Source organism: Drosophila gunungcola (genome assembly GCF_025200985.1).
Source record: "Drosophila gunungcola strain Sukarami chromosome 3L unlocalized genomic scaffold, Dgunungcola_SK_2 000002F, whole genome shotgun sequence".
In the NCBI taxonomy this organism is placed as follows: domain Eukaryota; kingdom Metazoa; phylum Arthropoda; class Insecta; order Diptera; family Drosophilidae; genus Drosophila; species Drosophila gunungcola.
In genome coordinates this window covers 7,471,522-7,498,332 of record NW_026453178.1, presented here as the reverse complement: position 1 = coordinate 7,498,332, position 26,811 = coordinate 7,471,522, and the positions used below count along the sequence as shown (strand labels likewise).

The 26,811-nt window shown below is 34.6% G+C and overlaps 1 protein-coding gene across 1 annotated transcript in view; it reads left to right on the top strand.

The window, feature by feature from the left end:
- Nucleotides 1-26,811, top strand: part of LOC128257584 (nuclear hormone receptor FTZ-F1) — a 42,863-nt gene that overhangs the window by 10,584 nt on the left and 5,468 nt on the right. Inside the window, 2 exon segments of the mRNA XM_052988651.1 lie at nt 18,751-19,281; nt 26,593-26,810. Of these exon segments, the coding sequence (XP_052844611.1) occupies nt 18,751-19,281; nt 26,593-26,810 (749 nt within the window).

Below are 26,811 nucleotides of genomic sequence, written 5' to 3'. Positions count from 1 at the left end.
CCATTGTGCTTTTTGTTGACACTTCCCTTTTCCCTCTTACATATACTTTTATTTGCATTTTTATTTATGTACTTTTAGCTCACTTTGCTTTTTGAAATTGTTGCGGCAGGTCTTGGCTTATTTTTGCTTATTTTGTTTTTTTTTTTTCACCTCTGGTAATTTAGTAAGCATGAAAGAGACAATGAAGTTATTTATGCAGCAATTTTTATTATTTATGATTTTTCCCTGTAGTTGCAAACTTAAATGTTTTCAAATGCTGTAATTACTCTGGTGAGGCTTATTACTCAAGAGTCTGTTTTGGACCTGGAAATTCCCTTTCAGTTTTAAGCTTAAAGAGAAGTGGCAGAGGATGTACTCGAAGCGTTTTTTCATTTTGAATAGCTAAGCAAATAAAATAGTACAAAATATCATCGAATTAATGGGATTTGGATGTATGTACATACATATGTACTTAAAAATAAAATCCGTTCTTAAAAAAAATCGTTTTTAAATGTTAATAAAAAGTTTTAATGCTCTTAATTGAGAAATTGACAATGTATTCAATGATAAGGACACAAAACACTATCAACTTCAAACGAATTTTTACTATTTTGCTTTGTGTAATTAAAGAACAATATTATCAAAATAAACTTAATTAACATACATACAGTTTGCATACAGTTTTTTGTTAATTCCTCGATTTAATCCCATTTTTTGTAAAACCAACCAATTATCTGAATTGTATTTTATTTACAAACTCTTCTTTTTATATATAACTAGCATGATATATTAATAAAAGTAAATAAACACGTGGCAACACCGAAATACATGTCATCAAGGCCATACATATAAAACCCATTTAAACACACTTCCAAAATTTCGTAATCAAGCCTCAGGCCTTTAAGCCAATATAAAAATAAAAATTGTTACAGCAAATAATGAAATAATTTACACCTCAGCCATATGTCGCTATGATGTAACCATATTTCTTATGCTCCTTGTTGTTGCTGTTTGTGTTGTCACTCTTTTCATATTTAAATAAACAAGAAATATTTTTTTTTTGGTTGGTGGTGGTGGGGGAAGTGCGTTTCGTTTTTATTTATTTTTATAATTTGCTTACAATTCGTGTTGATACGAATAAAAACCCGAAGAAGAAACGAAGCAAGCTTGAGCTTTCGGTTTTAATGGCAGCCATAGTTGATGTTGATATAGCTTTTGATAGCCACTTTTTGACCCACTTTGACTATTTGCATGGCCTACTGCACTTGGCCAAGTTTTTGTCTCGCTCCTGCGCACACATGACCGAAAATGTGGACGTTTGCCAGAGCGAGATGGAGTGCGTATTTGGATTTAAGAAAACATGGTGATACGAGCATTATTGTATATTGGCGGTCAAGTTAGTAGCGGTATTGGTATTAATCAAATAAAAATACGTTTAAAGACATTTTTAATGTGATTATAATAGTAAAACAATATTTTTAATTTTTATTTGAATACATTTTAATATTAAATTATAATAAATATAAGCCACCGAAAACAAATATATATTAATAAATCTGTTTTAAAATGACTATTACTATTTTTTTGAACGCCGCTGTCCATTAAAAAAAACAACTAATATTACTCATACGCATTTTGCATATCGCACAAATCCTCCTTGCTGTCTGGCATTTTGTCGCAATAATTAGTTGGGAAATTTAGATCATGGCAGCCATATAACATTGTAATAATAATTGCAGCTAGGCAAACAGAAAACAGTGGAAAACATAAAATAAAACAGACATTGAAACCGTTTTTAACCGTTTTTGTATATTATTTGAGTATATTTTCTGTATCTTGTGTTGTTGCTTTTCACGTGAACTTACATAATTTGTTCAGCCTATCTGCTCGCTTGTATGCGTATATTTATTGTTTTCATGTACAGACATCGCATACACTAACGACTACTAAATTGCGTAAATTTTTTCGCTTCTGGTGCTTTTGATTTCGAAACCAATTTCTATTTCGTTTTAACTTTTTGTAAAAATAATTTTTATGTATGTGTATTTGGCACCCAATTTGCCTGTTGTGCAAAGTGGAATTAATTGAATGAGTACGAATTGTAATAAATGTTGATTCGGGTAGAAGAATGAAAGTTGGAAATATGCGTGATTAAGGGAGTATATTGACTTATATTCGACCTTTCCGATTTGGTCTTGAAATTGTTGAAAATATTAATATTTTAAACTAAATATGTGCTAAGCATTAGTTTAATAACAATTAATAATTGTGAATTTATTTTATATTAGTTACCAAATATTATAGTAAATTTGTTATCATGTAAGTTTAATTTAAATAGATTAATTGTTTATGCTTTGGAATTATGTAATATTTTTTGCCTCAACATTAACTGATAAGGAAAATATTTTTCTTTAAAAATAAAAGTAACGCATTATCTATCCACGTTTTGTTACGCAGACTGAAATTTACTAAAAAAAAAAGGCAGATGGGCACATTATTAAGAAGTTGATTAAAATTCTTGGTTTATGTGTAAGCCAATCAGTCAGTTGCATAATCCTTCACTTGCTAAGGAAATTAATTAGTTTTGACACCGTTTAACTTTAACACAAAGCTGTTGACACCATCGCATTGTCATTCGTCATCCCGCTCCATTGTCAACTTGCATTTTATTTGTCCTTCACTTGAATTAACATTGCAATGCACAAGCACACTAAAATAATAAAGAAACATTTCAACGGCGGTTGGCTTTATGACTTGCCGAAATATAAGTTTTATATGAGAAGATAAAAGGAAAAGAAAAAACCACAAAATACAACCTTTAAAGACTAGCAAAAACTTTACATTTCGGCTTTAGATGTGAGTTAAAAGTTTGTGGTTTAAATTTAAGGTAGCGGTTCCATCAAAACTCAATCTCAAAGGACACATTTCGGTGCAGTTGTTTTTCTTATTTGATGTTGGGTGGCAAATTCAACTAGCCCCGTGCCGCCCCGCCCCCTTTTGTGAAAACTAGGTCACTGCAATTTGGGTCACCTAGATTTGATTACCAAACCAGCCAAGAGTCGTCGCCGTCATCGGTTCAAGCCGAGTGCTCTCTCAACCCCTCTCCCTCACTCGCCCTCTATCTTTCTCTCTCTATCTGAACGTTTTTATATAAAGTATACATTATGGAAGTATGTACAAATCTAGTACATGGCTACAGCTGCGTGTGACTGATGGGTGGTAAAATAGGTTCTCAGTGGGTGGTGCATGCTTACATATAAGTACATATGTTTCTATATCCCTGAACATATACTCCTCGCAATGGGAGGACTTACCTATCGATGGCGGCAAACGACTAGAATGGAGAGGAAATAGTGGAAGAAAATGCAGTGGATTGGGTAAACGAGATGAATCGCCGGGAAAAGGATAACACTTCGAGTGAACCAGCACAGAACAGTTTAACAGGATACAATAAAAGTTTGCGGAAACGCTATCAAAGCTATAGAACTAGATAATGAAAAAAAAAGGTAAAAGTGAAAGGATTGGATTGGGTTAAAAAAAAAATTAAGCAACAATATTAATGGACAATATTGGAAAACTAGGAATTATTCATTTCAGTTTTACTTCAGTGAAAGGATGTAAGAAAAAATAAACCATACAAATTAAGCAAACATTAATTGTATTTGAATTATTTGTTTACTTGAAAAAGATTTTTCAATTTGATTTGATCAAGACACATTTTGTAGAGAGACTACAAAATAATATGCTACATTTTTTTTTAAATTTTGATTCATTTTAATTAAGTTAAGCTATTAGTATCAACATAAATGAAAATATACAAAGAATTATTGAATTGAAAAAACAGGCATTAAATAACATAGATACTGCTTTGCGTCATAATGACGTTATTGCATAACATCGAATAAATGTGTGTTTTAACGGAAAATGTGATAAACAGAACCAACCTACAAAAAATTATATGGTGGTTGATAAAACCCCTGAAAAACCTCTTGAAATGGGTCACACACTTAACCCATTCCGTATTCACTTCCAGCTCTGCCAAATTCAACCATATGGCGTTGGAAACAATGGGACTTTCCCTGACAAAATCGAAACCGAAGTAAAAACTTAACGTAAATTGATGAAATTGATTGGAAAAACGTATTCAGAGCCGACAACAACAACAACGAAATATAACCAAAAAGTATTTCAAAATACAAAATAAAACAACAAAAAAAAAAACCCAAAAAAACGAAAGTGCGTGCGATGAATGAGCAAAATTGCGCAAACGATCGTGAATGCTTCACACCGTTGATTGTTTTTCATTTTTTTTTCGGGATTACTCTTGTAAGGGGTATATAATTTTTGGTAAAGGGTTGAAAACAGGTGATTTTCTATAAAATTCGTTTTATTTTGTTAGAATTCTTTTAATATATGTATATTAGTTGTTTGAAATAATCAAGTGATTTTTGGCTTAATACTTGTTTCTATACAAACGTCTCAAGTGAATTTTTCTATGTAAAAATACAGATATAATGTTAAAGAAATATATTTTCTTATTTTAAATATAAATATTTTGTAATGTTTTTTAAACGGCCATGTGTTTTTAAGTTTCGAGAAAAGTTTTTAATCTTCATTTTACGATACAAAAAATTAATGCGAGTATACTTAAAGTTTCGACCATTAAGAATTTCTGTGTAGGTTTTTTGTGGTTGCCCTTTACGCATTGAAAAAAGCTGCCAAAAATATCAGTAGCCAGCGAAAGAGGCGGGTACACAGGGAGAGAGAAAGAGAGAGAGAGTGAGTGGGGGGACTGAAAGCATAATAACAATGTGCGTGAGCTTTTTTGTTTCGTTTTTGTAGCGTTTTCAGCGTTTTTTGTTGGGTTAGGTTCAATATTAAATAGTTTTTGTTTTCTTTTGTTTTGGGGTGAAGAATATTGGGCGAGAGAGAGGTGCGAGGGGGTGGTTGGAAGCTTCGGTGCGTGTGGGGCGGGAATTGTTATTGCGTGTGCTTTTTTTTTATGTGAAATGTTTTTTTTCTTTGTGGGAATCTCTCGTTTGTGGTTTTGTATTTTTTTTGTTTTGTTTTTGCGTTTCAAAAAAAAGCTTTCTGAGCTCTTTCCTCACGCACACACTCATGTAATACGCTTCTCTCTGTTCATTTTCATTATTTCTTCTTTATTTTTTGTTTCTGTGTCGATTGCGTTGTTGAATATTTCCACTTTGTTTATATAATTTTAATCAAAAAGCAAAAATAAAAAAAATGAAGCACTAAAGAAAAAATATACGTGCAAATGTGTGTGTTTGTATATACGTAAAAAGCTTCAACGTTTTCAGAAAAAGTAGGTTAGTGGGTCACCATATCTAACAACGAGGCAGCGCGACTGCGCCGAGTTAACTTTTTTTTTTGTTTTTTGACAGCCGCCAGACGAAGCAAATTTTATTTTATATATTTTCAAGCTTCTTTATACGATTTTCCTCTCGATTTTTTTTTTAGTTATTTCTGAGTAGCCATCTTAACGATTTTTGTTTTTGCTGCCCGTCTTGCTTTTCCATGGTTTTTTTTTATTTAGCTTAGCCAAATAAAAGTTTCAGTTCCTTTGCCAAACAACTTTAGAAATAGTTTTGGCATTTTTATCGGTTCTATGTGGCCGCTTGCGGCTGTGTTTTGGAAATTTTAAGTAAATATTTATTGTTATTGTTATTTGGATTTACAAGATGAAACAGATTATATCGTTTTATCGTCCGAAAATATTGCGGAACTTGGTTTTTCGAATTTGTAATTTCATGCAATAAAAACGCCTTTGATGTTTTTAAGTGTTGTAAAGCAGTCATAACTGCTGTCAGCAAGGATCTACCATAAGTAAATATAAATTTTTTTAAACAAAACCGAAATCCTGAAAAGAATTTTTTTATGTTGTATATTGTCAACGTTGTCAACGTTTTAAAAACCACTCAATTATTTGATTACCCAATTAAGAAAGAAAATTTAGGAAAAATAGATTTTAAGCTATTTTCAATAATATCAATAAAACACAATGTTACTTTTTGGCGCACTTGCCTATTATAATTTTTAATAAACCCTAAAGCTCAAAAAGTAAATTGAATGTTCACTATATAGTATGCATATTAGCATTTTTGCGATTCATAAATCTGTTTTCGGCTTGCTCAGCATTGGAATCTCAACGATTTTGGTGTGCCAAAAACCCAAAAACCGCAAAAAAAACAGCAACAATGTTTATGAAAACCGCAGCAATAAAGAAAAAGCAAATCAGAGACACACACTTCAACGCACGCCGCGCTATTCAAATGTGAATTAACGTAAAATTGTTGGTTTGTTTAATTATTGTTGTTTAAGGCTCAAGGTGGCTGCAGTCCAAATTCAACAACAATAACACGAAAAAAAATACAACTCATGTCTGCCTAATTGGGCAGATTTTCCTTTTTGCTGCTGTCAAACAATTAACATTAAACATATATATTCATAATAATGTACATGCCGTCTATAAGCATTTTTAATAAATTCAAAAAGTTTTAATATATGCAGACAATGTACAAAAAAGACAAATAAAATAAACACAAATGTTTGATTAAAAGATAAAAGACGACGCCTCTACACCGACCATCATGTTTAGTTTTTTGTAACAAGTTTTTTATTTGTTCACCTTTTTTCATATTTATTGATTTTTGTGATCAAAAAGGCGTGCTGACTAGAGTGACCATTTATAATAATGTATGCAAACTATTTAAATAAATTTATTTACTGAATAAAGCATACAATGTATTTGACAAGCTCTTATATAATTATAATAAGATATAAAACAAAGAGTGACCTGTATTTATATTTTTCAAGTAAAATTTTAGCTGGATAAAAATAAATTTAGCAGTTTTTGAAGCAAAATTCAAAATTAAAATTTAGAATAATTTTTAAAATTATCACGAAAAGTAAAAACTTTGTAAATAACTTTTGAATTCTTTAATTCAAATACTTTATAAATTTATATTCGAAAAGAAGCTTACACGATTTTAAAACAAACTGAACTACCAAATTGTTTTAAATTTTTTTCTGAAAAATTTAATATTATATTTAAAAATACTTCTTTAATTTAAGCTTTTTAAACTTAAATTTACTCAACTTAATTAGTGCACAAGACTAATAAGTTTGTGCCACAAAAATGCATGTCTGAAATTGTATTTTTTCAATTAGTCGAGTTTCTTTTGGCTGACCCAAATTGCGAACTAGAAACGAGTCCTGTCCCACAGCTGCCACACCCCCTCTTCTCTATTTTGCAGCCCCCTTTGGGCACCCCTTTAAGCAAATGCAACTTATTTGTTTCTACGCATCGGGAGGAGGCTTGGAGGACCCAAAACCCACCCACAAAAAAGCGTCTACACACCCTCGCTTTGGGGCCACAACCCCCTCCACTCCACCTTAAAAACGCGCATTGCATTTTAAGCAGAAAAAACACCCGACGCCAAGCAGCAGCCCCCTCGCCGAAAACCCCCTTTTTGCTGGCTACAATTGTTTTTGTGGCCTCGTGACCCAGTTTTGAGCTTCGTCAACTGCAACGACAGCAGAGAGGCAGGGGCGTCGGCCAAAGGGGGACGGGCGACGTTTTAAATGAATTGCAGTCTCTGTGTTCGGCATGTGTTTCTTTTTCTTTTTCTGTTATTGTTTATTTTTTTTTATTTTTGCACAAACAAGGCGAAGAAGAAGAACCGAATCGGTACCATAAAATCGAACAAATCAACAACAGACGGCGCGAAAATAAAATGCAATATTTACAGCGACTTTTTCAGTTTAATGTAATTGAAATTCCAGGCGGGGATTAGTCACCTATTGGCACGTGGTCATCATGCCACTGAGACAGACAGGAGTAAAAGGGGAATTTGTGAATTGAAGAAACGGAAGGGACGAGTCATCATAAAAAAGGGAAAGTAACTAGAAAGTCAACAGGATATCAAGAAGAGTTTTAATCGTTGCTTACATTTTAATAAAACATAGTATACTACTGGAAAAAAGAAATTTCAAAACTTATAAATTCGGTATCTTCATATATTTTTATTATGATTTAGAGTTATAAATAAAATTTTTTTGGTCAAAATAGTAACGAAAAAAAATGGAGTTCTAAAAAATAGCGTATACGACCAGTATGACAGTATAACTTTCTTTGATTTCAATTGTGGTTTGTTTTAATATGCAAAATATATCGTTAATTTAAAATATCAAAAAACTTTGTTGATTTTTTTTTCTATTAACCATTAACCTTCAATACCAAATTATATTTAAAACATTTGTATGAAAATATAAAAACTAAACTGAATGAGCCCAGATTGATGTCATTTCTAAGATAATCAGCAATTGATAATCTCAAAGATCTCTAAAGAATTTTTATGTTAGCCCCAATCAACAAAAAGGCCCCATAAAAATTCCTTCCATATTAACCTATCGTAGTGATTGATTACAATAAATAAATAAAGCATGGTAATCCAAAGCCACATTATTGGGCCACACCTGTTTTACCGCCGATTTTCGATTTGTGATGATATTCCACATGACAGACAAGATAGACAGAGGAATCGGAGCGGCAGACAGCGACGTCAACGTCGACTGCAGCGATCTATATAAAAAAAAAAGAAACAACACTCGGATGACCTCATTATAAATTTGCTATAATATATATAGTAATAGCTAATGAAATAAATAAAGCAAAATAAAGGAAGCACATTAAATACTAAATATTTTATAATTTAAATGCGTTAATTCATTAAATTTGTTGGAAGGTTCAACCGAGAGAAAAAGTGTGTGATAAAGGGTGGTAGGTAGAGTCAACGGGTGGTATGCGTAATTTATTGCGCATTGAAAAGTGCACTTTGACTAAATGTGTATTAGAGTTTTGTAATGTGCACTACTCAAAAATTCGTTTAAAATATATTACGTTTTGTTGCTGGCTGTTTTGGCTGTCTTTCATTTGAAATTTAAATTTAGTTCAGTTAAATATTTTTTTTAACGCTGTTAGGATTCTTTCCCCCAATTTTCCGGTAAATAAGTATTTTACTATAATTTATATTGCAAAATAGCTGTAAGAAAATTTCTATGTTGTAATATTTAAAGATTTTGGACTCATTTTAGGTTTATTAATTTAAAAATGGAAATTTTTTATGTATTATTTGATTTATCAGCAATCAAATTTGATCATGCTGAACACCAAAATGCAAAAATACTAGTTCCATTTTTTGAATACCCGACCAAGCTGATTAATATTAACATTTAATATTTTGTAATATTTATTTAGATGTGGATTTTGAGACTACTTTTAAAGTGTATAAACACATTTATATATAGAAATACACAATTATACAAATCTACATTAAGCTGACCTCCTCCTCAAGCAACGAGCGTCGACGGCGACGTCGGCAGAGACAGCGGCAGTAGCAGCAGCGGTGGCAGAAGCAGTGGCGAATTGCGGTCGAAACCGTCCCTGGGCGAATCTATCTGTGTCTGTGTGTGTGTGTGTTTTGTATCTGTGCGAGTCTGTGTGTATGCGCGGCATATGAAAAGTGTGTCAAGGTTTTTTGAATAATATTTTGTGCAGCGTTAACGCGACGTCAGCAGAGAAAACGTTGCTGTTGTGTTGTTAGTGCCTTTTTTCCCTTATTGTTGCTGCTTTCGATTGTTGTTGCTTTAGTCGCTGGCATGTTGTTGTAATCGCCGTTGTTGCTATGTTTGCTGTTTTCATTGTGCCTCCCCCTTTGCCACCCACCGCCCATCGCCCACCCACCCCTTTGTGTTTGCTCATTTCACACTGTCATCGTTTCTTCTTCTCGCGATTTATTTTTATTTAATTGTGCCTTGTGGACTGCACATTACTTGTGCTATTATTTATTGTTTACTTTTTTATGGCGACTTCTTTATATTCAATTTAATTGAGATTCGCGCCTTTAATTGGGTTTATTCGTCAATCAAGCGCATTTCTTTTCTCCCTTTATTTGGGGAGCGTTCGATAAGAAAAGCAAAATGAAAACGATTGTAATGTTGTAAACGGAATGTGGGTGGTGCGATGTATATTTATGGCATTTTCACATTTTGTGGGTTAGGATGAATCCGCCGAAAAGTTGCTGTTTTTCTCTACCTCAACCAATAAGCGTTCTCTTTACTTTCTGGGGAAAGCCAAAGCGAAGGAAACCGATAAACAACCGTAAACAATTTTTAGCCTAAGTCGTTTATTTATGGATACAAAAGTTACGCCACCTAGCAACTGACTTAAATCCAGGTAAAAATTGTGAATTATTACGTAGACTGTTTTCGATAGTGGTCGATACTTTTAGTTATAGTTACACATGTCGCGTGTGGGCACCAGGTAACTTTATAATAAAAAATCATTTCAAACGTGCTTAATATTGAGTTATAAAACTACAATTTTCTTATATCAGGTTTTAGAAAATAGTTCAATTAAAAATTTTATATTTTATATTAATAGAAAAACAAATTTTACATTAATTTGAATATTTAGCTGAGAGTCTGAAAATATATAAAAAAAACATTTCTTTAGATTTTAACTTAATATAATCAATATTGTAACGAACCGAAAATTCGGGTTTATAAAAATGACCGGGTGTCTTGAAAATGTAAAAGAACTGGAAAATAAATAGTTGGGAAAAATATTTTAATTAGTTATACGATATTTTTTGTGAGGACCCACTGTACCAACAAGCCCTCACTAACGCACATGCTTACGTATAGGCCCGATTTCCGCTCTTTTGAGATCCCAACACACGCCCCACAAAAATTCCCATTGACCCATTAACATGAAAAACAGAAAGCGAAACTGAAGCGCACACTAGAAACAGACCCACACATAAAATACATATAATATAAATAGAGTTTGGAACCTATCCTAAGGCATTTGTTGTTATTTTATGTTTCAAAAACAACAACCTACACCAACATGGCAACAGTTTTCCATTACAGCGAACAGGGGTTTAAAAAGAGAGAGAAAGGGGGCATATAGCCCTATCTCTCTTTAAATAAGGGAGGTCGGGAAGGGGGAGAAATGTAGGCCTGAAACGAAAACGAAATCGAAATTAATCTCTCTAACATAGACCTGAATCTGTACAACAAAAAAGTAGGTCAACTGCGGCAGCGACGCCGCTACACACACATGCAAACGTACAGAAAAACACACACAGCAACACACTTTCACTTATTACATTATTCAGGCCCCAAAAGCTGAGAGAGCAAGATAGAGAAACAGTGAGAGCGCCCGCTTGTGGGCGAAACTTGTTCATGCTGCCGCGGCCAACGTCAACTTCGCTGCCGCTGCCTCAGTCGATTATTTCATATTGAAAGCAAAAGTGATCTGTGAGAGAGAGAGCGACAGAGAGAGTCTCTCTCTCTTGGCCCCACTTTTAACCCCCAACGCCCCTCCTCATTGCCGGCTTGTCAATTAAGCAGTTGGGAGAAAAATGTTACAAGGTTTCGTTTCAGGTTAAGACGAGTATTTTGTTTCTCTATTTTGCATTTTTTTTTCTTATATCTTTTTTTTTTCAACTTTTGTATGAACAAATTTTGTGTTTTCTAAATTTAGCTGGTGAGTGTGTATTAGTGTTTTTGTTTTGCTTGCGATGACGACAACGCAAAGAAATAAGAAGAAGAAGATGACAAAAGAAAGGTGGGCGGAAAAGGGGAGGAAGTGGGGCAGAGCAGAAACGTTTCTGTTTCGACTCGTTTTTCGTTTTGTTTTCTGTTCCTGTTCCCCCCAGTGCGTCGTCGAAATAAAATAAGTGACCTGCCTCATTTGAAATTTGTTTGCGGGCGGCGTTTTTCCTTCTTTTTTTATATGTATGTCTTTGAATGCAATTGAAAAGGTTGTAGGTTGCGTTTGCGATGGGGTTCAAAAGAGGTGGGGGCGGATGGAGAAGCGATCGCGGATGGCAAAATGTCTGGGAATGTGCTTTTAATTGGAATTTTTCTATGTTGAGAAGTCAAACTTCTCCAATCAAAATATTTTTTTTTCAATAAAATACCCCTGATTTCTAAATTAAGGACTTTCCAGATGTAAATTTTATCCAATTTTGGTAACCTATAAAAATAGTTTAAATATATAATTTATCTACATTTTTAAGTAATTTGTTTCATTAAAAATACTTCGTTAAAAATAAAAGTAAATATTTGACTAACGTTATTTTTTTTTGTAACTTTTAACAAAATTATTTGATGTATTTTGTATATTGAATAGAAAAAGAGTATTTTTTATTGAATTTAAATTGATTTATATAACTTTTTCATTCATTCATAAAAATTGGTGTTACATTATTATTTTTATTTCCCAAGACTCCAAGAGCTAATTAAAATTCCATTATGAATTTTTTAACTTATTACAAAGCCATTCCGCAAGTTCAAAAAGGTTTCTCAATTAGCCAAAATCCCACACTTGCCACATCATCCCGCCAATAATGCTTAGTACATTACGACCCAAAAGTCAAGCAGCTTTGACCATATACACTTAACCAAAACTTATGACAATAACATACAGTGTTTCCAACAAATCAGCTTACAAAACGCGAACTTTGTACCTTAAGTCGCCGAAAAACTTTACATTTGGCAATCGGAAAATAAATTAAAACGTCTAGCCGCCACCCCTTAATCACCCCTTTTTTTCCCTCTTAAAGTTGTTCAGAATTAAGCCAATGAAAATTAACTGCAGATTGCGTAAAAACTCGTACAACGGCAGAAAAACAAATAAATAAAACCTTCGACGGCTCACAAAATGACCAGCAAACCCCAATCCAAATCGGATTCCAAATCTGATTCAGTGACCAAAATAAAAACAATTCGAAAAGAGGCAGAAAAATAAAATGCAGTTGAAACAACAGTTGGAGACAATTTTTGGTGACTTTTCGTATGCGGTGCACGTTTCAAGTAAATTTTATACGTTTAATGTTTTATTATGAAATTAAACGAAGGCAGTTAACCGACAGTCGGTTAATCCCACAGCCATTCCGTCAGTTAATCGTCAATCGGTGTCCAGTCATGGCAAAAAAGTAAATAAATAAACAAAATAGAAAAAGATTCAAAAAACCCGAAATTACAAAAAAGAATACAGTTGAAACCGACAGTTAAAACAGTTGAAAAATTTGCTGTGCTTTTTTCAACCACACGACATTAACATTTGTGCCACCAGCGCAGGCGACAAATCGACGGAGATGAGGGGGAATTTTGGGGGGCTGGCTTAATGTTTTGTTTTCTTATGTTTTGACAGTCAAGCGCGAGCTTGCGCACATTTTTTGGGCAGTTTAATGTGCTGCAAATACAGCTTACAAAAATGTCGATTTCGATATGAAAACGTCGAGTTAAAAATAGGAAACTATGCATCTGGGAAATATTTTTTTGTTTGAAAATTTCAAGTATTTTATATAATTTATCTTCATGAGACTTTTTCTTCTTGAACATTAAAAAATTGTAGATTTATGTAAACAACTAAAAATAAATTGTGGTATTTAAATGCAATTTTTTTCGGGTCTGTCAGCGGAATACAGTTTTTAAAACAAGACCAACCATTTTAGCCTTTGACATTTTCGCCCTCTGTGTCCACTGTACAGTGAGGCATTTTGTGCAGTCACTGTCGCATGGGGCCAAGACTGAAACTCCGTCAGCCAGCGATTGACAAACAACTGTCGAAAAAGTCATTGCGCATGCGCACAAGTCAAAAAGGCAAACGTTAACGCAAACGAAACAAAACGAGAACCACCGCCAGCCAGCCAGCCAGCCAGCCAGCCAACGGACCCAAAAGAGTTAACAGATCTTTTTGTTTTTTGGGTAGTGAATACACACACAGACGGCAATCCTACAGACAGACATATAGACGGACATATTTGGGCAACGGTTACACGGAGCCATTTAAATGGAGTAGCGAAGTGGAAGCTGAGCTGTTGCTGTTGCTGCTGATGCAGAAGTAGAGCTCCTCTCGCATTCGTATCTCTCTTTCGCTATCAGCCAAAAACTCAAACTGAAACACAAACCTGTTTGGCGCTGGCATGAATCAAACAAAACCGAGAGTGAGAGTGAAACAGCAGCGGTTAAAAAAATAGTAAACTAAAAAAAATTCCATTTAATAATAAACTAACAATTGTTCCAAAAAATATGAAGTTTATAAAATCTTATATGTACTATATAAGCTATATAATTAAACTTAAACACATTTTCTTAAAAAGTAGGAACGCTATAGCCAAAATGTACCCAGTACTAGGTTTTTAAAATTATTGCCTACTTTCTGGGGACAAAGATTTTTCAAAATATGACTTAAATAAAAAGTAAAGCAAACTTGATCTGCTTCATCACAACAATGCTAAAAAAATTATTGTTATAAAAATAAAGTTTATTAATAAAATGTTTAAGTACTGGATTTTAACTGCACCTTGTGCTCCACTTTTAACCTTACTGCTATTTTTTCAACCGTAACTGTGTCTAGGTATGTGCCTTCAGCCACGTGTATGTGTGTATTTTGTCATTACCTGCTGTCCATATGATCAGAGATCCAAAGTCTTGTTGGCTACGGTCACGAACATTTTTTCTTTTTGTTTTTTTTTTTTATTTTGGGGAAGGAAATGAAAAGTTGCCTTAGATCTTTGTTTTCTGTTTCTGTACTTTTTTCTTGGGTAAACTTTTGAATGCGTTTGGGTATTTCGTAAGATCACTATACCGACATATAGCATATCGGTGTTGTTTTTGTGAAGCAAAGAAGAAGAAGCAGAAGGAGAAGACTGAGCCGAGTCTCTGTCTCGAAGTTGCGTCTTCTTTCATCTTTGGTAATTGAGCGTTGAAATGTTGTAATCCCCCCAACCTAAATTAAGGTGACAAACGTGTTTAAGTTTTTTTTTTTACCTTTACGCAAACAGAAAACTTGGGAGAGACGCAGACACGTTTTTGTGGGCATTGTTAAGAGTTCCCTCTTAACTGCATTTTATGCACTTTTCTTCTTGGCTCTTTGGGTTTTTCCCGCTATGTTTCGCGTTCCTCCTTGATTGATTTTTTTATACTATATTTTCGGCATTTTTTGTTTGTTGTGATTCATGAATGTTGCATTTTAATGGCAGTTGGACTCTTTTTTCGTTTCTTCGCCTTTAGTTCCGTTTTTGGTAGGTTAAGGAATCGGTCTTGGACTTGGTTTCAGGCATCGGACTCTGGGGAGTGAAAGTTTATTTTGCCGGCCACGTTTTATTTTATAGTAGGTATAATATGCATGTGTTTCATGCTCCTTTCGGCGTTATCTTATGCAATCGTTGGGGTTTCTGCTTTTAATGGTCTCTCCATCGCAGGGCTTGCGTCCTTATTTGGGTTCGTAGAGTTGTTAAAATTTGGCCTTAATGAGTGATTTAGTCGAAGTTTTGTCGGGGTACGTTAATTAGCCGTAAAATATTACGTATACGCAACGCTAATTGTTTTTTGGGAAGGTGAAGCGAGGAAGATTTGTAAAAGAGATAACATAAAAATCAGCTTTGGAGTGTAATACAACTAAATAACCAAAAAATACCAGCAAAAAGGTCAGCTTTGGTTAACATTTAAAAGAAAATTTAAATTATTGTTAATAAAATGAAAAAAACACTTTAATCAATTAAATTAAAACAACAACAAATAAGAAGTCTTAAAGGCTTTTAAGTGAACTGTTTATAAAATAAAACTACTACAAGAACTACAAAATATGCAAATAAGCAAACTGAATGACAGATAAGGTTAACAAAAATTCCCCACAGCAGTTTAATAACTGTATTTAAAAATACGAATACGAATTCCCCAAGAAACCCAAATGACAAAATAAACTTTATATTAAACCATCATAACGCCCTAAGCAATACTTATTAAATAAAAACATGAATAGGCGAAACAATAACAAAAACATAGAAATAGGAAACGAAAACGCGCCACATGAAAACCGTGTCATGAACAAATGCAACAAAACCAGCAAAAACAACAATGAGAAACCCACAAACTAATTGAGACCAAAACACAGACACAAAACGGAAAGAAGAAAATAAGAGACTAAACCAAGCAGCTGCAGTGGCAACAAAACCCAAAAAATTCAAAGAAAAAAAACGGGCAAAAAACTGCTGAAGAAGAGACCCAAAAAAAAATTCCCAGTTTATTTGAGTGAGTAAGAAATTACAAAATAGCCACTTGAAAAGTTAAGGCTTAAAGGCTTTCATAATGTCGTTCGTTCGGATATACCATAGTTACAGTGGATGACAAAAAAGTATAAACGACTTGCTTTTATTTCCAAAAAATAAATTGCCAAGTAAATAATTTAAATATTGCTGGTGCATTAATAATTAAATTTAATTATTTAAGTAGCAGAAAGGTGAAAACTTAATTCTTGATTTAGTAATATTTTTTTGTCAAAGCTTTTAGATACATTGTTTAAAAGTCACATTTTAATAAAAAAAAACCTATAGCGTTCAATGAAAATAAAATACAAGTGCGTTGTTATTATTGTTCCTATGACTGTACATCCGAAAGAATGACGTTTTGTTGTTGCACTGTACAGCGGTGTACAGTGGCTCAAAGCTATGCCAAAAAGTTTCACTTTCGCTTTCAGTTTGGGTTTGCTTTTGGGTTTGAGTTTGAGTTTCAACAGCAAATACAAAGCCCCAAAAAAAAGGGGGGCACTAAGTCAAGCCAAGCAGCGCTGCTCAGAGAGAGGGAGAGAGAGAGCCACAGAGCCAGAAGCTCTCAGCTCCGTTGAAAGTGAAACGAGCGAATAAACGAACGACCCACCGAGCGTATACGTAATAACCGAAATGGCCGACCGAGAGCGAGAGTGACGCCGGCCGCGACATCGCCGTCGGCTGAGGCAGCGACGTCGGCAGAGCAGTGTATTGCGGTATCCTCGCCGTTTACTTGGGTTTAGTCAATCGAGATTCGTGGTTGATGTTGGTCGTGTTTTTCGCATAGCTATCCACATATATATATACATCATACATGGTATATACAACACACACTCATATGACAAAGCGTTACACCTAACGAAATATTGTTAACAACAAATGTGCGCGTGTGAGTGACCCAAATATCGATCAAAATAAACAAAAAGCCACTGCGAAATAGATAAAAAGGCAATCGAATTGCATGCACCAAATACAAATACAAATACAAGTAAATTGAAGTCAAATCAAATTGCACCTCACCCACACCAGCAGAACAGCCCAAGGATTATGTTCTCTTGCTGCGTTTCGTGAGAGTGTGTGTGTTCAGTGGATGCGTGTGTGTACGTGCAATGCAAATTGTTTAAACAACAAAATCCGATTCCCACATATAGTGCAATAAATTCGTGACCCACTTTCAATCAAAATACAAAAGTGAAAATATACTAAGCAAAGCCAAAAAAGTGTTTATACATCTCGTTTCAATTCAACGCACACAATCAAGCTATATATATATATATATATATATATATATATATTAACATATATATAAAAAGTCCTACCTCTATCCAGGCAAACCAACCAAAAGTTTATAAACAAATCATCCTTTTTGCTGTCTACTCTACGTATAAATATACATAAACATACATATATCTATCTCACTCACCTCGTCAAAGTACCTGCAAAAAAAAAGTAACAATTTAAATAAAATTAAAGCAAAACTTCGAAGCAAAACAACAGAACTTCTTTTAAAGAAATAATGGTAACCAATATATCATACGCAAATTAAACCCTATAGATCACACAGCAAGTTTGTTGAACAGTTTTCTTAAAAAGGAAATTGTTAATGTAACAAATTAAAACACACTTCTTCTAAAGAACCAAACAATTCCAAAACATTTTTAAAATACATTTCTTGTAAAGAAAGAAAAAAAAATAGAATAATTGTAAAGCAAATAAAACAACATTAAATTACTGTGTTACAAATATATAAAATATGTCAAGATATTATGATACATTTTAAAGATCACCATTGAAATCAAGCAAACACAATTTGTGGCAGAACTCCAAACATTCTGTTCAACAATTGGCCTTAACAATGTTGCATATAAAAAATCTGCAAAAATTGAGTGCAAAAACCAGACCACCGTATGTTAACCTATTTTACTACCAAATTTAAACCAACTCTCCAACGCAAGTGCTGGTAATATAAAAAGTAAAGCAACCAAACACAACAAACAATTCAAACTTCCGTCCAGGAAATAAAATATCAAAGTAAAACTCTTTGGCCTTTACAAAGGATAAGGAAAACCTCTCGCCTTAAATTCACCCGAAATAAACTTACATGAAATGTTATTAGAAATGGATCAGCAACAGGCGACCGTACAGTTTATATCGTCGCTGAACATATCGCCGTTCAGCATGCAGCTGGAGCAGCAACAGCAGCCCTCCAGTCCTGCTTTGGCCGTCAGTGGCAACAACAACAACAATGCCAGCGGTAGCAACAACAACAACAACAGCGGCAGCAGCAACAACAACAATACCAGCAGCAGCAGCAACAATAATAATAACGATAATGATGCACATGTTCTAACAAAATTCGAGCACGAATACAATGCCTATACACTGCAATTAGCGGGGGGCGGTGGGAGTGGCAACCAGCAGCACCACACCAATCACCACCAGCAACCGCAGCAGCAGCAACAGCAACAACAACAGCAGCAGCAGCAACACCAGCAGCAACAACAGCAGCAGCAGCAACAAGAACACTACCAGCAGCAACAACAGAATATTGCCAACAATGCCAATCAATTCAACTCCTCATCCTACTCGTATATATACAATTTCGATTCACAGTATATATTTCCGACAGGCTATCAGGACACCACCTCCTCGCATTCACAGCAAAGCGGCGGAGGCGGTGGCGGCGGCGGTGGCAACCTGCTCAATGGCAGCTCCGGCGGCAGTTCCGCCGGCGGTGGCTACATGCTGCTCTCCCAGGCGGCCAGTTCCAGTGGCAATAATAACAATCCGAATGCCGGTCACATGTCCTCCGGTTCCGTGGGCAACGGCGGCCCCGGCAACAATGGCGGATCGGGCGGCAACTCCGGGCCGGGCAACCCGATGGGCGGCACAAGTGCAACGCCGGGCCACGGCGGCGAGGTGATCGACTTCAAGCACCTGTTCGAGGAGCTGTGCCCCGTGTGCGGCGACAAGGTGAGCGGCTACCACTACGGCCTGCTCACCTGCGAGTCCTGCAAGGGCTTCTTCAAGCGCACCGTGCAGAACAAGAAGGTCTACACCTGCGTGGCGGAGCGATCGTGCCACATCGACAAGACGCAGCGCAAGCGGTGTCCCTACTGCCGATTCCAGAAGTGCCTCGAGGTCGGCATGAAGCTGGAGGGTGAGTTGAGAATTATACTTATTCCTATTTATTATAAGAACTCTTTGATCGCTAGATGTTTTTTGTTTAAAAAGGAAGTATTGGATCTCTTAGAACACTATTCTAATGTTTATTAGATGGTTATCTAAAATGGTTTCTTCGCCCAGATTTCTTAAGATACCACAACAAAGTTACTTTTTCTAGAAAGAGGTGTTACATACTTTAGTTAGACCATCAGATTGGTTTATAATATTTTTATTTTCTTCATTTTTGATTCCTTTCTTAAAGAAATTTAATTTTCCAGAAATCTACCTTGTAGACTATTGACTGATCACATAAGTACAAGATAAATATTAATGATGATCATTATTGTATATTTTGTTCTCATTTTCACTTATTGTAAATTCAAAAAAATCCCCTTTTCATATGACTCACAAGTTATACCATGATTTGATATCTTTTATATGGTTTTAGACTCGATGAAAGTCAACTGTCGGTTTAATTTGACTGCAGCATTGATAAGTTCTGGTAATCTGATTATTTAATTATTTGAGCCTAAATCGAAAGTTAGTTTCTTGTTTAAAAGCCTCAGGTTAATCAAGGATTCATTAAATGAGTAATAAAAATAGTTATCTTGAGTTGATAAAACAAATATTTAAATTGAATCAGAAAAGATTTCAAATCGTATTTAAGTCTTTAAATATGGTTTAATTGACTAAGACCCGCAAAAATGTTTTTGTTAATGCATTTGAGTACCTAACAAAGGAATGGGCCCTTAGAACAAGATCGTGGCGTATTTTTCATTAAATCATTTGTTTTTCTCTTAAAATTTAATTGAACGATTTTTCTTTTTTAAATTTTTTTTCTGCAATATTATTTTACCACCCATTTACAGTTCATTTTATTCAAACTTCCCTATTCCTTTAAATTTTGTTTTACGTGAATTTCGTGCCTTTTCAATTTTCCGGTACGAAATGACATTTGTGAAAACGAAAAGCTAAATTCCTACTATTGGCAGCCTCAACCATGACCCCTTTTCCATATAAATTGTCCGTTTGTATGGGAATGCATGTATTTTACGGATAGGAACAAGCCTCGTCACTTGTTTGCAGTTTTTGGCTTTCGGCTGCGCTGCTTTTGCAGTCGAAAAGAAATTTAATCGATATTTCTTATTATTTATAAATGCGCAGGAACAAAACCTACAAATGAGGCAAGCTAGCATTGAAATTCTTTGTGGTACTGTTTTTGCTGTATATCCGAAACTTTAAATGTTTCTGTCTCGAAGGAATGTGAACAATTCGCCGAGAACTCATTTATTTTAGAACAACTGCTGCCACTCCGGCGGCATGAGTAAAATGGCAAAGATTTTGCAAAAGTGCATTATTGATAGCCTCTGCGGGGCTGTGGTCCCATTTCTGGAATATAAACAACAGCGTTAAAAATGTATTAATAAATGTATTTCTGTGGCCATATCCCAGACCTATCCCAATTATTTATTTCGCCGCCTGGCTCGTTATTGTTGTTATTATTGTTGAGCAGGTCGGTCAGTCTGCGGTTCGTTCATTCGTTGTTGTTCTTGGCTCTGTCACGTCTTAATGACGCCAGCTTTTGTCATTGTTGTCACTGCGTCAACATTTTGTTTTTATTACAAAAAAGTGCTGTCTCTCTTTTACCTTGTTCTCATTTACCTTTGACTTTTTTAAACAACTTTTTTTCCAGCTTAGGGCTTGAGTTTGAGTAATAATATTTGACACGCTTTAAAATAAAAAGTTTTAAAATGGTTCAATTATTTTGTTATTCAAATAATTTTAGTTTTGCCTTTATAAATTATTAATGTATACTTTTTATTTGTGAAGCCCAAAAATACTTTGTTGTTTTACAATCTCTCTAATGAGGAATTTTCCGAAATGTTCACTCGCAAGATTATGTTTTAGTTTGCTTTAAAGATAATGACTTCTTGTTGTTTTTGTGAAACACATTATTTCAAGCTAAGCTCCAAGTGATATGAAATACAAAATCTATATGAGTACTCATTATACTCATTATAAGGCAATGTTTTTTTTATTTTTATTCTGACCTTTGTATTTAACTGTATAGATCCCGTGCTTATTAATTCATTTGCGAAAAGTTTTCTTGCCCTTTCATATTTGTTTTATGGAAATTTAATCATACTTCCTCTTTATTTTCGGCTTCTCCTCTTATTACTTGCATAATTACTTTTCATCTCGCAAAAAATTTTACCTCATTTTCCTACCTCTCTTTATGTTTTTTTTTTTTGCGTAAGTCAAAGTGGGATTAAAGGAAAAAAAACTTCAGCCACAAACGTTGAGAGGGCGACCCGCAAATAATGTGCATGTGCAATGAATATAGTACACAGACATGTACTGCCTTATGTATTGCGATATAGGCAGCTATATGAGACCCACATATATGGGACCTAAGTGAATATATATTCAGAGTCAGTGCAGCATGCACCGGTCCCAAAAGAATTCCACGCCCTCACCCGCAAAACAAGGCTCTGCTGGCATCGCTGCCGCGAGAGGACTAAGAGAGAAGCGCGGGAAGGGGGTCGGGCAGAGCGCAAAAACAAAGCTCAAAACCAAAACACAAAAAGCGGCAAACTGAGAAAGAGAGACTTGGAGTTCTCTCGCTCTTTTACAGTGCTCGCTAAAAAGGAAGAACACTGACATAGGAATAAAATATAATCGATTGAATACTCATTTATCTTGTTTTACATGTTTTAAAAGCAAACTGGGAAAAAAAACTATAAAACAATAATTTGCTTTTTTATTAACTTTACTTGAATTGACTGCTCTTTTTGAAAAATATTTTTTAATACTTTTTTTTTTCTTTCTGTTTTTCCTGACTGACTGCTTTGTGGACTGAATTTTAACTAGTGCGAACAATTTTGGTTTTGCGTTTTTCTTTTTGTTTGTAACTTATCGTTTGAAACGCTCACTTGCCTTGCCACATGTTGTATTGTTTGTGGGGTAGCGCCAAACATACTTTAAAAATTATTATGCAAAGTTTGAAAAGTGAGAAAATTGTGATTGTCGAAAGCAACGCTGAAATTGCTTTTTGGCGAAGTGTATCTTTGATTATTAATCTTAGTGAATTAGTAAAAAGATTTATTTTGTAGGTCTACCCCATATAAGACATATTAATATATTTAATTTTGAAAAATAATTGTAATTTAAGTTAAAAAATATTAGCATTCTTTTCTATGCCAAAATTTTAAATGTATTTTTTTTCCGAGCCCTAAAGCAAAAGGTAAAACTTTTTAAGGGATTTTCTTACTTCCGCTGTTTTTTTTTCTATTTTTTTGTGGCAGATCATGACCAACAAATATTGTACATCAAATTTACAAGTACTCGAACAAAATTCGTTTTTCATTTGAGTTTTATTTGTTGTCTTGTGGCGCTTTCTTACACACAAACACACAGATACTCAAGCGGATCTCCGCTCACCCACACAAGCAAACATTTGAGTCAGAGGCGACAGCGACGCCAACGGCAACGCCAGCAGCGACAGAGGCCGCAAAAGCAACGTGTGTGCAATATACTCGTACGTATATCAATGTATCGCCATCTCAGTTCCGCCTTTGTGTACTTGGCCCATAGTGCCATCTCTTGCGCTCATGACCTAGATTCCACTGTGTAATGGTGTGCGTGCACGTGATATGGCAAAATGTTTGCCTCTCTCGGTTTGTTTCTGCGTGTGGCTGTGTGTAATCAATGCAACATGTAGCACGCGTGTGTGTGTGAGTATATTTTATTTTTAATACTCACTGAATTATTACGAACATTTTCGCTTCGTTGTCGTCGTTTCTCGCCGTTTGCCTCTTTTCGTTCCGTTCCGTCTCGTTCCGTCCTTCCGTTCGCCTCTGTTGAAATCTCTTTCGTCATCCCCCTCCACTCACCCACCGATTCCCCAGATACCGCCGACTATATCTCCCAGTCAGGCTTTGGCTTTGGTCTTTATAATTGCGGCAATTTTTAGCCGCTTTTGGATTTTGTGACTTGAGTTTTTTTACCTCATGTTTATTTTGGGGGGCTATAAAAACCAGCGAGACTTACGGCTTAGCTGGATATTATGACTCACATGTCTCGTATGCCATATGTTTTTGTTACAGAGGTAGAGACAATAGAAATTTCTCTACCTTTGTTGAATTAATTTTAGGTTTTTTTTTTTTAAATTTAGTTGCTAATTGGGCTTGCTAGCAAAATGTTGTAATTATCTTATAAGCAATTGGTTAAAAAAACATTTAAAAAAAGTAGTTCAGAAAAAGGATAAAAATGGAAATGGAATTTAACATTTACCAGATCCTAACAAGTAAAACTAATCTTAAGTATACGACAAGTTAATTTATTTACTGATAATTAACGACTAAATATAAATTTTTGGATAATTACTTAATAAACAAACACTACTTTGACCTATTTTTTAGTTCCTACGCTACGTATGCTTAATATATTATAAGTTTTCCTTATAATCGATTTTTTATTTTTAAACCCTTAAACAATTTTTAAATGAACTTCATAATAGAGGAAAAGTTAAACCAAATGAAACTTCATGACAACATCCGCAACAACACTAAACCAAAAATTACTCATACGCACCAGTGACCCAAATTAATTTGGACCAAATCGCTTATGCTGCGTTTAGCTCCAAAGTAAATGCTTAAAAGCAAAACGCCTACAAAAAACTACCAGTGACAGGTTAGTTATTGATTTCTCAGTTGGTTGTGTGGGAAAATATCAAACCTCAAATGCTTCGAAGAAAGAAAAAAAAAGGAAGGGCCACAGAGTGGGAATAACTTTAAACAAACATGTTTGTCGTATACAAATTGAACCACTTAACCCCACACGAAAAGACATCCAACAAAAAGGTGAAAATCTAAATAAAAGCCCCAATTGAAAGTAAAAATGTCACCAGGAAATTATGTAAGAAAAAGCAAAAAAAAAAGGTAGTAAATGAGTGAACAAATTAGCAGGAATAAATAAAATAAAGGAACGATTTCATGAACTCCATAAATTTCCCATCGATTGACGGAATGTCTGTTATTTATTTTACCTTACCCAACATAAATAGACTTGATACAAAACCGGAAAAAGGAAAAAGTCATAATATAGTGGCTGTAAGTCGCCCACAAACACAAACAATTCCCTAACACACACTCTCACACTCGCAAGTGAATGTGAGAGAGAGAGTAAGTTTTTCTTTTTGGGAGAGTTGGCAGCCAACAACAATATCCATGTTGTCCCAGTTTTCACACACACTGTCCTTGACCTACTCCACTCAAAACCAACAACAAAGTTGTCTAATGCGGAAAGCCTCTCAGTCTTTGACTGACTCTCTCACTCTTTTGTGTGTTTGTGTGCGGGGAGAGAAATGTCGTAATAGAAAGCTCTTTCGCGTTGCCAAGCCAAAAACATAATCCAAAAAGAGAGCGGCGATTGCGGTATTTGTTTTTGAGAGCAAGAGCGCCGCCTTCTCTCAGATACGCACACAAACCCATTCAAATGCATATGTACATATGTTGATTATTTGTAAACAATACGCTTGACCTAAATTACAGTTACTTGTCCGCCGCACTAAAACTGCATATATCAAAATGTTTGGGTGTGTGTTGGTTTCTGTTTTAATTTTTTCCCGCTTGCTTTTGGGTTTGAAATGCATATTTTATGGTGGCCACCTGACGCCCATTTTCCACCCCCTCGCGCTTTTTTTTGTTGTGTTACGGTGTGTGAAAACAACCCTCAACAATTGCATCTTGTAATCAACATGGCGCTAGCTGCAATCGCAATCTGTTTTTGGCTTAAGCCGCCACCCTCGCAATTCTCACTTATACACAGAAAAAAATATTTTTTTATTCTTACACGTTGTAAACGTTTTTTTAATTGACATTAAAAAGAATATAAATACATTTTTCCAAAAACAACCTTACAGTTTTATAACTCTCGCAAGAGAGTCTTAAAAATCATTTTAAAACTTCATATTTTACCAACACAAATAAATTAGTTTTTTATATAATGGACTTTTTTTATATTACACATAGACAACATTTTGTAAATTATAAACTTGAAATTGAATTAAATTTTTGTAATTTATTAATTTCTTATATTAAATACCTTGTAAATTGAATAATAACATTTCTTAAATTTTTGGCAATTGCCTAAATTGTAAAGGTATTATAATAAATTTGTTTCTTTTAAACAAATGAAATGTTGAGTAAAAAGCATAAATTTGAAATTGATTTGCCTTTTTTTGTTTCTCTGCACCCTTAACACTCTTTTTTCGTGCTGCGCCATAAGGAGCGCATTTTTATTGCGTTTCATTTAGTGTGTTCCCACATACAAACGCACGTAAATACACATTTGCGCGTTGTACAGTTTTTATTTTGATGCCTCAGTACAATGCGGCGTATGCGCAATATGTGTATGTAACTATATTTTCCATGTGCGTTGCAGTATGTGCGTATACATGTGCACCGTATAGTTGTGGGTGTGCGTTGGCCTGCTCTTTGTTTTTGTCAAGCGCTATTATGAGTTGGCTTTTAATGAGAAATATGAAACGAATAGGATGTTTTCCCCACGTTGCTTTCTGCAAGCGCCATGTGTGGGTCAGTTAAATGGAAGATGTTGAAAAAAATTAAATTCGTTAAGTTCAGAATTAAAAATTATCGAAAGGCAAAAGATTTATAGTTTACTAAAATACACTCAATAATATTAAGTTTATTTATTTTGGAAACATTGTTGAACTAACACTTGAGGGTCAACATTTTTTTGTCATACTGAAAATATCTTTTGGGAATTTATTAAAAAAAGTGACAATATATGCTTTACCTTCGATAACAAGCCATAACTTAAGAGGGCAGTTTCCTATAGAATTCTTTTGGGGTTTGTACTCGTTTATTGTATTTTCATTTCTCAACTGAGTTTCGTTTACATAGTTTAGGCGTGACATATTAAGAGATAAGAACCTTTGTGTTTGCTTATATACCTTTTTTCAGCAACTAATAGTGGGTGAAACAAGCAGATCAGTCCCAGTGTTGTTAAAAAGTAGTAGTATAAGTCTGATAATTCTTATATATCAGCGTTTTTTTACGATTGAAAAATATTAAAATTTTTTTTTAATGAATATAAAAATACTATTTAAATTGTATTATCTTCATGCTTGTAAACCGAGAAAATCAAATCAAATTCGACAGGTTGCAAGTTGGGTTTCGCTTTATTCACTTTATAAAAAAAGGTTTCACAATTATAAAATAGATAAATAAATAATTCTGCCATCCCTCACCATAATATTAATATGCAAATTATTTTCTTGCAGCTGTTCGAGCGGATCGGATGCGGGGTGGACGCAACAAATTCGGACCCATGTACAAACGGGATCGAGCGCGGAAGCTGCAGGTCATGCGGCAGCGGCAGTTGGCGCTGCAAGCTCTGCGCAACTCGATGGGTCCGGACATAAAGCCAACGCCGATCTCGCCGGGCTACCAGCAAGCATATCCAAATATGAACATTAAGCAGGAAATTCAAATACCTCAGG